This window comes from Callithrix jacchus, chromosome 15 (assembly GCF_049354715.1).
Source record: "Callithrix jacchus isolate 240 chromosome 15, calJac240_pri, whole genome shotgun sequence".
NCBI lineage: Eukaryota > Metazoa > Chordata > Mammalia > Primates > Cebidae > Callithrix > Callithrix jacchus.
The window spans coordinates 56,141,880-56,154,971 of record NC_133516.1 but is presented as its reverse complement, the minus strand read 5'-3'; the positions used below and the strand labels follow the sequence as shown (position 1 = coordinate 56,154,971).

Sequence of the window (13,092 nt, the reverse complement as noted above, 5' to 3'; positions counted from 1 at the left end):
TCGGGATAAAGAAAACCCATTTAAATAACAAACGTGGCTTCTACTCTAAATTACTTTTAGATTGAAATGTTTTATATCATTTAATTGACATAACATCATTCCTGGGGGGGCTCAGAGGAACAAGATATGAGTAGAATAAGAGCAAGTTTTATTTTCTTGCTAATTTTCTCTTCTCACTCTCTAACTGTTCCTTACTTCCAAGTAGTGGAAACTGGGAAAGAGACTGAATTAGGGACATTCAGCTGTTTCTTCAGGTGTAAATCTTTAATTGATCAGAAATTATTCATTGCATTAATATATATTTGATAGGAAAGTATCAAATATAATGTAATGACAATGGAAGATTGGATAAATAAGCCAATTGGACAACATAAAAACTACTTACAGTCAAAGATCAGTAAGAGGCCATTTCTGAAGGGACATCTGCACTTCCATTTTCATTGCAGCACTGTTCACAATAGCCAAGATATTGTCTGAGCCTAAGTGTTCATCAGCAGGTGAATGGATGTAGAAAATGTTATACGTGTATGCGGTGGAATACTATCAAGCCTTTACAAAAGAGGAAATTCTGTCATTTGTGACAACATGGATGAACCTGGAAGACATTATGCTAAGTGAAATAAAGCCAGGCACGGAAAGACAGTTATCACATGACCTCACGTATACTTGACATCTAGAAAAGTCAAACTTTCAGAAACAGAGGCTGCTGGTGAGGGGAGTTCAGGGACGATTCAAAAATATTGGTCGAAGGGCTCAAAATTTTAGTTATTTGGGAGGAATGTGTTTTTGAAATCTGTGGAACAGTATGGTGACCATAGTTACTGATAATGTATTATATAATTCAAATTTGCTAACAGTATATTTTACCACAAAATAAGGGTAAGTATGTGAGCTAGTTGATATGTTAATTGATTTAAGCATTTTGCATTGTATACATGTATCAGAACATCATATTGTACCCCATAAAAATATATAATTACAATTTCTCAATTACAGTTAAACATTATTTTAAAGTTTTAAAGAGTCAAACATTAAACAAGTAAGAATTTTAACTGAAATCTGAATTTAAGAAGTAACCTTATATTTATGCATATTTCTTTCTAACATCAGCAGGGCTTTTTTAGGTAAATTATTAAAATTGCAGAAAGTCAGTTGCAATTCTTTTTTTCAGGCTTCAAAAGACTTTTCAACAGAGTCACAGAGAGGGATAGATTCTTTTTTCCTGGACATATCTGCATAGACAAGAAGTGGGAAGAGTGTAGGGGATAGATAGAAATGTATATATATGTATAAACATATATATTTATTACTGAGATAGTACAAACACTGTTTTTCTTACTCTTTACTATCACTTTTCTCAATGCCTGCAAAACTACTATAAATATTTGACTTCAACCTGAGGCAGCTGTGAAGTCTCCAGCATATCCTTTAGGGCCTAAAGAAATTAGCATTGATAGAGCCCTGCTGATTTGAAGGACGGACTGGGATTACTTTGGATTTTTACTTTCTTTGGGCATTGTTTTTTGTTCTCATGTTTATTTTGCAAATTCAGACATAATTGCATATCCTTCCATAATCAAGTACTTATACAGCCACTATTTCTTAAATGTCAGGTGGCTCTGTACTATTTTCATAGTGTAATTTATAATGAAGCCATCACTTATATTTTAACTGATTCAGAAAAGGTATCATTCAGTAAAGGTAAAATATTCCTTTTAAAATAAGTTTTTAAATGGTGTTTATTTGATGAATAGCTTGATGTGCAACTAATGGTAAATAGTAGTGGGGGGGTGTGTGTATGTGTGTGCATAAAAGAGAGAAAGAAAACAATTTCTCCAGCTTTCTAAGGAGCTGTTCATTGTCCATGGTAAGAAGACCCTTGTGATTTGGCAGGGTGACTTCATCTTCTGCTAATGACCTCATTTCTGTTTACCAGTGAAAATGGACATTTTACTAAGCTTTTAAAAATCACCGGCAATGCAAGAGGAGAACAATGAAGCCCCCATGACATCCCTTAAAGGAACGAGTATAAATTTTGATAAAAGAAAATGAGGTGTAATATGGAACAGACAGTGTTATTGTGATACGGCACCTTTATTCACTAACCTTTAATTATTTCATATATTTTATTGCACATTTTCCCTGTCTGTATGGTTCTTTTGTGTCATTTGCAACCTGATGAAGCCCCTTTTTGGAGTTGGCTTCTGAGAGCTGGTGTGGGAATTATAACCCAAAAGCCCTACCTATGGATTCATAAAAGGATGAGCTTTCTATAGTTAGGTTATACTAAAGAAAATTTCCATTTTGCAAGGGCAGTGTAAATTTTGCATATCATTTTAATAGCAAAGCAGGTCAATCACATAATAATTGTCTACAATTAGCACTGCAATGAGCTGTAAGCTTCTTTATCTTCTCCGGGACTGAACTGAAAAAGAAATTGTTATTTACTGTCACTGAAGTCATAAAAAATGCTTGCTATTCAGTATCAGCGACAAGGAAAGTGCAAGTCTGGCAACAGGGCTTTGGCATAAATTTGAGATCTGCACACCAAAATGCACACTGTATCAAGCACGGCTATGTGCAAAATGTGCTATTACAAAGCACTTTCTTTCAGCACACAAAGCAAATCTTGGCAATGAAATGTCTAGTGTTGACAGCATTTTGGTTTGGAGCTAATCTTAAGATTGCTTTCTAACATTTTCAGGGACTCTGAACTCTTTTGAAAAGGTACATTTTGATACTAAAAATGAGGAAGCAGAGACGAAATGCATTCTATTTCCTAGTTCATTCTATCTCAAGTGCTGGTGCTGTCATTCTGGGGATCTTTTCTTGAGTCTCATCACTGTACCAGCAAGTCCAGGTATAAGCTGGAGTTTGCAAGAACTGCAAGATGTGAGACTGTGGCATGAGGGAATTGTCTAAGCTTCATAAATTATCACAATAACTCTGTCCAGCTCTTACCATGTCATATTCTCTGCTGTGAAAATTTAATCTCCTTTCTTTAGCAATGCCATGCTTCTTTAGCAGCCTTGCCAAAGGAAGGAGGTCAATAAATGTCTTGCCGATGCTGTTGCTAGTGCTCTTCAGTCCCCCCAAGCCATTGCTGGGCAACCTGTTTCGAGTGTCACTGCATTGGGTCCCATGATTGCACTTCTTCATCTTGAGATGTCTTTGGAGCAAGGAGTGAAGGATAGTCATTTCCACCAACAGAACTTCAACTGAAGATGGGAGGAGGGAAGTTCCCTTTAAAAAAAATTCCTCATGAGAGAAAGAAAGGATAGAGAATACATGCAAAAATACAAAATAGCTTCCAGAGTTGCTCTTCGCATTTTTGCATTTACAGATATGAAGGTAAGCACTTTAGATGGGCGTGTCAAGGACACTGCTATATTAATAGCAGCAGCCATGGTACCAGGAAAGAGACATTTGTTAGGAAAGACGTTTCCCTGGTGGATTTCATTGCATTAAAAATGAAGACAATGAGGTGAGTGGATCACCTGAGGTCAGGAGTTCAAGACCAGCCTGTACAACATGGCAAAACCCCATCACTACTAAAAAGACAAAAATTACTCAGACATGGTCACGGACACATGTAATCCTAGCTACTCGAGAGGCTGAGGCAGGAGAATTGCTTGAACCCAGGAGGCAGAGGCTGCAGTGAGCCAAGATCACACCACTGCATTGCAGCCTGGGCAATAGGGTGAGACTCTGCTTCAAAAAAAAAATGAAGACAAAGCACAGAAATACCTTATAGAGTCACAATATGATGAAACATACCCACGGGTGTCTGTTCCTGAAAGAAAATGGTAGAACTGAATATACTCGAATAGTATCTCAAGAAACGGATCTCTTGGAAGCTTCTGTTTCTCAGTAGAAATGGCTCATATACACTGAACTAAAGGCAAAGACTAAAACGAGAGAAACAGAAAATATTGAGTACCAAAGTCTTAGGGGCCTAGCATGAGCTGTGTGAAGCTTTGTGCGGGAGTTAGGACACCATGATAGCCCTGCAAATGCAAGAGGAGTAAAAATAAAAGAAGATAGTTAAGGGATTGTCAAACTCATAACTTGATCCTAGCTGTCACTGACCCAGGACAAGGTTCAGCAAACCTTTTCTTAAAAGATCGGATAAACATTTTAAGCTTTATGGACTATACAGTCTCTTTTACATCTACTGAACTCTGCTCCTATAGCATAAAAGAAAAGACAGACAATAGTAATTGAATGAGTGTGATTGTGTTGTAATACATTTAGTTAACTAAGCAGGCCAGTTATAGTTCTCTAACCTCTGGCCTAGAACCAGCTGTAAAGTATGAAGGGAGAAAGGAAATAGCATTTTTAGTGTTTCCCTCCTTGATCATTTTTCTCCTTATCTTAGAACCTTCACAAATCCGACTTGTTAGTATCCTAAATCAAAATGGATTAGGTAAACAATTATTCTAAACAAGGAAACGTATACTATTAATGGTGTCACCCCAAAGCAACAACTTATAATACAGCTTTTACAAGATAATGCAGTGAAATGTCACACATACTGATGGATACCTTTTACTTTATAGTACAGACTCTTCAATCCTGACTATTGACTATGTGTTATTTGAACCTTAAATTATCTTTGGTTTTCTGTGTGTTTTAGATCATTGAGTACATACTGCATGCCAAACTTTCCACCAAAGTGGTGTCATTTGTAAGTACCAGAGCAAAATTCTCCTTCTGATTGTGTGAATAGAAGATAAAAATCTTGAATGACATCAAGCAAGCTTTCACACCCTTTTAAATATACTTTGTTTTAAAGTGGGTCAGACTTCCCAGTTGGCATCACAGAAAATGGCCCAAGTTACTTTTACAATTTTGCGTAACTGCAATTTTGTTTGACAGAATTTCTTCTAGAATGTGGCCATACCAAGGATTAAATCTCCTTCATAATAGAATTTTACAATGGAACTACAAATAAAACCTTAAATGTCAGTGTTATATGTATTAATGTATCTCCAGGTAAACACAGAGTGACATATTTCATGTTAAATTGACTGGTCTTATACTTAAGTGACCAGAGAAGGAACATAGCTAGAAGCAGAATGTCATTCATCACATATTACTTTTTAGCAAGCAGAGTTTCAGGACTTCATTTTTTAAATTTATAGCTTTGATTGGTAAAATATCTTGGCTTTTGAATAAAAAAATTCATGTTCTTAATATTCACGTAGCATTGTTAATAGAAAGCCCACTGGCCAAGTTGTTTGGCATAATGTGCTTGTGATTTATGCAAGATGTTGTGAAAGGTTTTCTAAAGTCTAGCTTGTTTGAGTATATCAAATTATCATTTTTATTGCAGCTTTTTATTTATTAGAGTACGTAAAATGGTTTTGAGAAATCTCCAGAGAATACTGATTTGATATGGATTTTGCTTTGATACAATTAAAATTTATTACAAATGCAGATTGTTATGATAAGTAAACTGATAGTATTATAGCAGATTATTTTACTATATGCAGAATGTGTAACTCATATTATTCTCAAACATTTTCAATCAGAATGATATATATGTGTATATACATATTTATAAACATAGTTATGGAGGTAATACATGAGAATTTATGTAGCTCTTCTCTCTAAGACATAAAAGTTATGTTTCATTCCCTCTCAAAGAGAAAGTCTATAAACAAAGATAGGTGCTACAAATTTCTTGAGACCTTTCATGACAGTGTACAACTCTATTAAATGCATGTTTGATTTTTTTTCTATGTCTTCAAGGGTCTGAATGTTTGAAAAATGTGATCAATCACTAATTTATTTGTTTGGAGGTTCGGTGGTGTCTTTTGGAATACCTCAACATTATATTGACCTTATAATCATATTTAATAAAACCTGATTCTTCTTTATGCTTTCCAAGTACAGCCTTTTTTTACATTTGTTTTTTGTTGTCTGGTCTCTGTTCATCTATTTTTCTTTGAAAATTCTAGACAAAACACTTAACATTATACCTGGCATACAACAAACACTTGATGATTGTTAGCTATTATCATTATTTGTGTTAATTTCCTATTGCCAATATAACAAATTACTATGAACTTAGTGGCTTTAAACCAGCAGTCCCCAAACTTTTTGGCATCAGAGATCTGTTTTGTGAAAGAAAATTTTTTCCATGGACTGGGCAGGGTGTGTGGAAGAGTTTGGGGATTATTCAAGCACATAGCATTTATTTATTGGGTACTTTATTTCTGTTATTATTACATTGTAATATACAATGAAACAATTATACAACTCTATAATGTAGAATCAGTGGGAACCCTGAGCTTATTTTCCTGCAACTAGAGAGTCCCATCTGGGGGTGATGGTAGACAGTGACAGATCAATTGGCATTAGATACTCATAAGGAGCATGCAACCCAGACCCCTTGCATGTGTAGTTCACAATAGGGTTTGTGCTTCTTTGAGAATCTAATGCTGCCCCTGATCTGACAGGATGCAGAGCTCAGGAGGTAATGTGAGCAATGTGGAGTGGCTGCAAATACAGATGAAGCTTTGCTTCCTTGCTCACTGCTCACCTCCTGCTGTGCATCCTGGTTCCTAACAGGCCATAGGTCATTACTGGTCTGTGAATGTGGTGGGCGGGTGGGTATGGGATCCCTGCTTTAAACAACAGACATTTCTTCCCTTACAGTTGTGTAGATTAGAAGTCCAACACAAGTCTTATTGGGCTAACATCAAGGTGTCAGCAAGTCTTTATTCCTCAGGGCTCTAGAGGAGAATCCATTTCCTTGCCTTTTGCAGCCTCTATAGACTACCCATGTTCCTTTGCTCTAGCCATCAGCAAGTGATTATACAGGTCAGATCTCTGCTTTTATAGTCATACCTCCTTCTCTGGCTCTTCTGCCTGTCTCTCTTTCCCTTCTAAGGACCCTGGTGATTACAGTGTGCCTACCAGAATTCACAGCAAGATAGTTAACTTAATCACCTTTGCCCAGTTTATCACTTCTCTATTGCTCTTGTAACAAATTACTGCAACACAATTTTATTCTCTTACAGTTCTGGAAGTCCGAAGTCCAAAATCAGTTTCATTTGACTAAAAATCAAGGAATTGGCAGGCCTATGTTGTCTATGGAGTTTCAAGGGGAGACTCTGTTTCCCAGCCTTTTCTGGCTTCTAGAAGTCATGATCTCTTTCTCCGTCTTCAAACCAAGATCACAGCATCTTGAAATGTGATTCTGTAACTACCACCCCTGGTTCTGTGGTCACCTTTCCTTTTTCCTATCTGTGACCCTCCTGCCTCTATCTTATTAGGACTCTTGGGTTTACATTAGGCCCGTCTGGATAACCCAAGATTGTTTTCGTCACATGATATTTAATTTAATCATGTCTGTGGATTCCCTCTTGCATAGCAAGTAACGTATTTTCAGGTTTTAGGGATTCAAATGTAGATTTCTTCTGGAGACGGTTATTCTGCCTACCACACCAGTATTAGGCCCACAATCTCCCTTAAACTTACATTTGAATCACCCAGCCACTCATTGAACATTTGTGTCTAGATCCTCTGTCTGAGTCTCAAGGTCTATTCTTACTATACGTTTTTCCAGCGCCAGAGACCTCCTCCTACTTTTCCTGTTTCTTCCCTTTATCCAAGCTCAAAACTTTAGATTTAGTTTTTCTTTGCTGTTCATCAAGGATCTTTACTCTCTTGATTTTCTGGGGTTGTGTTTGGGAGAATTCGTGGAGGAAGATCATTGTATTATTCAGTTACATAGTATTTCAATAGGTAGACCATATTATTGTGCTTTTAATATAAAATTAAGCATACAAAGTGAAAGTGAGTGTTTTTAAAAAAAACTTTTTTAAAGTGGCTTTCAATATTATAAAGTATATAGAATGTTTATTTTCTGGACAGTTTTATGAGTACCACTGAAATTTTGTGTTTAGTGGTTGTACAAGAATGTAAGTCCAGTGTAATTTAAGGGATATTAACATACCACTCTGAGATAGAGTTTCGAATTTGCCTGATTACACTAATTCCTAAACAAAGAATGCAGAAATCCTAACTTGTACAAAACAGAAGCTTCTCTCCATTTGTTTTCAAATTTTATATGAAGGTTTAGGGCTGCCCAGCAGTTTGGCCCATGGAGATGGTGAAATGTTTTCTTCTTTGGTGGTGAAATCTATAAATGGTGAATTTTTTTTCTTCTTCCTTCAGTGGGGATCTCAGAGTAGCCTCACATTGTTTTTCTCTGGGATGCTGTCTTGCCTTCACTTGTCTGGAGGACAGGGATCAAGAATGAATGAATCAGGAGTCAGTTTGCATATTTGAAGAGTCGTAGTGAAGTGAGGGGATTATCTCAATGGAAACTAGGGAGAAGGATTGTTATCCCTAGGAAAGAAAATCAATGAAAATGGACATTCTCTCAGAATTTAATGGGAAGAACAATTTTAAATACAGAGGAGAGTCTGTTACTCAATTATGGCAACCCCATGTTCAGTTTCTCTGAGACACATACACCAAGATGAAACTAAAGGATCAGACTTATAAAAAAAATACTGGAAAAGTATCTGTAAAAGAAAAAAGGGGAAGAAGCAGAAATAGGCTGAGAGCCTCAGACTGCGATTCAGTTCCCATATCAGTTAACGAAGAGCAGGGAGAAAAACTGGCTTAGGAAGAATGTCAGACTGCAGCACAGTTCTGAGGATATGTGGCTATAAAAATGGGGAATTGCTGAGCCAAAGTTGCCCATTAGAGAAATCCTTCATGGGGTAGAAACAAGCCAGCATTAGTACCCCCATCTAATTCAGTACTCTAATTCAGTACTCTGAATTCTAATTCAGAGTAGCACAGGGAGGTGTGTGGCCACAGTACTCCTGGGGTAGCGGGTAGAGGCCAGCAGTCAACTGTGTTGTGTGCTGTAGGTTCTCTTGAAATGAATCCTAAGGAGGAACATCCATGTGTACACCAGTCTATACCTTGTTTTGTACATAACCACTTGATGCTCATTTTGGGAGCAGCCTTAAAATAATTTTAATAATTTTGGCTTCCTTCCTTCTGCTATATCAATCAGTTATGTCATATAGGCAAAGCCACCATAATATCTCTATAACAATATAATAATGTTTTAAGTATCAATGATATTAACGTTAGAATCAAAATAAACATTATAAAGGGAGTTATGCAAATATTTTGAGTTGAACATTTTCAATCAAAATTATATTTGTGATATTTATTCCAAGTGTTACATTGAGTTATTGTTCATACATTCTCATTACTGTATAATATTATCTTGCATGAATTTACCAGATTTTAGGTTTTCTGACTCTGAATCAGAGTTTTTACAAGCCATTCTTTTTTTATTATCAACTGACTTAATAAGATTGACTTTTTGTTCCTAATGCCCTGCTAAGGCCTACCATACTGGAGAGCAGTGAATATCTGGCTGGATACAAGGGAGAAGGACAGCCTTGTTAGTTTCATGTGTAGAACACTTTGGAAAGCAGAGAAAGATTGTTTTGCCTCTTTTACTGCAAACTGAGGTTGCAGGAGTTGGGGAATGTGGGGTGGAACTGGATGCTTAAGAGTAGCAGAAACACCCTGAAGGGCTCTTGCTACAAGAGCTGCCAGTTTTAACACCTGCAGAACAAACTCAACCTACCTTGCTAGTATTACTTTTCTCTATAGTTTATTCAGTACTAATGCAAGAGAAAAGCACCATCAGGGTAGGCATGAGATGACTAACCATGCAATTAATGTTTGAGATGCATTTGTTTCATGCAACCCAATAAGTGATTTTAGAGCTCACAACTCACCACATGACTAACTGGAATTTCATGAAACATTATACCAATATGATAGCATGATTTAAAGATCAGTTTGAGGTTAAAATCAATGTTTTTGGATGTCTATATAATTTGCAGTTGGCTTGCTAATTTCTGGAAACAGCAAATATTTGCATTTGCATTGAGAATGGGAATCCATCACCATCTTTATTTATTCCAGGTCCTTAGCATGTTCTCTTCTCTGGTGGCCTTTTCCCATGTTATTCACTCTACTTGGAGTGCTTTTATCCCTGCTTGTTGGGGTCTTTTCCTGTCCTTTAAGCCTGTTCTTCAGCCATGAAAGAATGGCACCTGTGCCTCCTATGAAACTCATGGGAGATCTCATCTGACCGTTCTCCTTATCTCATTGTTATGTGGTTATTGATTTACTGTTCCCTTTACCAAAAGGAAAGACTCTTCATCATTAGAATTAGGTCTTAAATATATTTAAACTTGTTATTCGTTAAATTTATTTTTATTTCATATGTTTTCCAAAAGTTATTTTGTAAAATCTCTTTTGGAAAATCACTACAGTAATGAATCAATAAAGTAGAGTTAATGCAACCAAGAGAAAATAGGAGTCAGGAAAGAAGGAAGCCAACCACAGTAACTCTGCTTAAATCCCAACTTGGTGCTGAACACTCTGGGCTTCCAGAACAAAGCAGTGTGTTATTATCTAGCCATCATTATCACAGAAGAGAAGAACAATGGTTTCTTTGCAGAAAGCTGATTCACCTTAGCCATAAAGTTCAAGAAAACTCTCATAATGTACTTTACATAGACGTTGGTCAGTAGAATAATTGTATCCTTAACTAACTCAATGAATCTTTATTGAGGACCTACTAAATTCCTTTCGGTGTGTCATTTTGCTAATTTGGAGGAGGGGGAAGGGCAGGTGAAATAAAAACTAACATCGCTGGTTTAACAAGTGGTAGGAGGACAGACAAGTAGGTAGAATGTTACACACTGCTAAGTGTTTTAGTTGAAATAAGCTTAGAATTGCTCTATATAGGACCGTCAACCCAGAGTAGGAGGATTAAGGAAGAGTTCACTGAGGAGGTGATCCCTGATGTTGGAACCAAGCTTTGAAAACCATTTGAAGGTTATCTCAAAGAATGGGGTTGATGTTGAAAGTGGAGAAAGCCAAAGGCAGGACAGAGACAACAAGAGGTGTAGGCCTCAGAAGCAGCATGTGCATAAGACTCAGGGAAGAAGAAAGCGTGGGGCTTCTCAGAGGCTAAGGTTTGGAGCAGGACCTTAACCATGAAGGGCCTCATATTCAGGTTAAGCAATTTTGCATTATGCCTGAAAGGTTAAAGAACTTCAAAAAGTTTGATGTCAGGAATTGACATGATTAGATTGTTAATTTTGAAATACCATTGTACAGGCAGGATGGAGATACAAATTAAAACTGAGCAAGACCAGAGAAGCTTGTCAGAAGTGTCTGAAGCAGAGATATGAGGACAGTAATAATATTGTTCCCACCCGGATGCTGATCAACAGGGTCCTCCATAATAATAAAAAATAAATGGAGGGATATTTCACATCACTGCTTCTCTTCATGGCCTGAAACAAAAACACTCAGCACTACTTGGAAGTAAAGGTGATGTGTGTATAGCTGTATTCAGGGCACAATGGAAAACCGTCCTTAATAATGGAATTTCTTTCTCTCTTCAACAATTTTATTAGAACTTTCATATGCTTGGATCTTCAATGAATACCCATCGTTCGTTGAAGAAGATAGTCGGAGATTTGTCTCTCAGGAGACAGGGCACCTCTACATATCTAAGGTGGAGCCATCTGACGTGGGAAATTACACGTGCGTGGTGACAAGTATGGTGACCAATGCCCGAGTGCTGGGCTCTCCAACCCCTTTGATGCTACGTTCTGATGGTAATGAAACTTCTCCAAGTGCAATTCTGAGTGCAAATGGTGCGAGGCTGCAAACAAAAACAACTGGGAGAATGTAAAAAGTACATCTAGAAGAACTGTCGTGTCGTGTGTTTTGTCACAAAGACTATGAGTACAATGACAAAAACGATTTGATAAATCATAGGCCCTTATGCATAATTCTTACCCAGGACAAGCTTCTTGATTTGCAGGGACCAGTGCAAAATAAAAATAAGCATCCCCTTGTTCAAAAGGTATTAAGAATTTTAAGACAGTAATGGTAAAGTGTCAAACCAAGCATGAGACCTTTCTGAGCCTGTGGCTCAGGTTGCACTCCCATGAAGTCACCTGTCCTGACCTTTGCCAGCTTGAGGTTTTTAAAGCTCTGGATATTTTGTTATAGGCTAAAAAGCATCACTAAAAAACCATTAAAGAAAAAAAATCTGTTTCATCAACACCTTGATGGCTGTTGAAGGGGAATCTATGAGCTGCCGAGGAAGCAGATCTGTAAGCCTGGGTAGTTGACCCAGTTACACAAAACGTATCTGCTACAGCCTAATGCTATGACCACAAAGCACTGAAGCACTTTTTCCAGTCAGTTATAATTAAATTTGACCTTTTCCATTTATTAAGTCATTGTTTCTTAACTCCAGGGAGCCATTTAAGAAGTTTAAGATTGGTATCTATGCTACTAGGGTACCATTAAGTAAATTCCCTGCCATAAATTTTGTTCTATAGGGAAATTTCAGAAAGCAATAATATATTATATATTTCAGTTTGACTAGAAATGTCAAAATTGAGTACATAATTCAAAGCCTCCCATTTTGTGTAACGTAAAAGGCTTCATGATTTTCTTGGAAGTGCTCTGTATGTGGTAACCTAGGAATTAGCAAATCCGAAGTTTCTAAATGTTTATTAATATTGCATGTTTGTCCCAAGTTCAGATTTTTTAAAGCTCTGGATATTTTGTTATAGGCTAAAAAGGATCATTAAAAAAATAATTAAAGAAAAAAATCTGTTTCATCAACAACTTGATGGCCGTTAAAAAGGAGTCTGAACTGCATAGACTAAATTTTATTTAATTGAAATCACTAGAAGGGCTGGTTCAAAATGGAACAAGAGCAAGCTTTATTTAAGAAAAGCCAATTCCAAAGGAAATGTTGAAACCATTAACTTTATATTGTGAATTTGTAGGTGTGATGGGTGAATATGAACCTAAAATAGAAGTTCAGTTTCCAGAAACTCTTCCAGCAGCTAAAGGTTCGACTGTGAAATTGGAATGTTTTGCCCTTGGAAAGTAAGTTTTATAACATTTACTCCTATGTGCTGAAATATTAGGTTGCTATAAGAAATCAGGGTGGTTTTTGAAAAGCTCTTCTTTTTTTTATTTTCTAAAATTTGCTTTCAT

At 36.8% G+C, this 13,092-nt stretch overlaps 1 protein-coding gene across 2 annotated transcripts in view; it reads left to right on the top strand.

Moving 5' to 3' along the window:
• The window catches only part of CNTN3 (contactin 3), a 332,442-nt gene that overhangs the window by 213,847 nt on the left and 105,503 nt on the right, over positions 1 to 13,092 (top strand). For both annotated transcript variants that reach the window (XM_035276115.3, XM_054245874.2), the window contains 2 exons: positions 11,484 to 11,687; positions 12,879 to 12,981. In XM_035276115.3, coding sequence (XP_035132006.1) covers positions 11,484 to 11,687; positions 12,879 to 12,981 — 307 coding nt within the window. The remainder of the gene's footprint in view (positions 1 to 11,483; positions 11,688 to 12,878; positions 12,982 to 13,092) is intronic.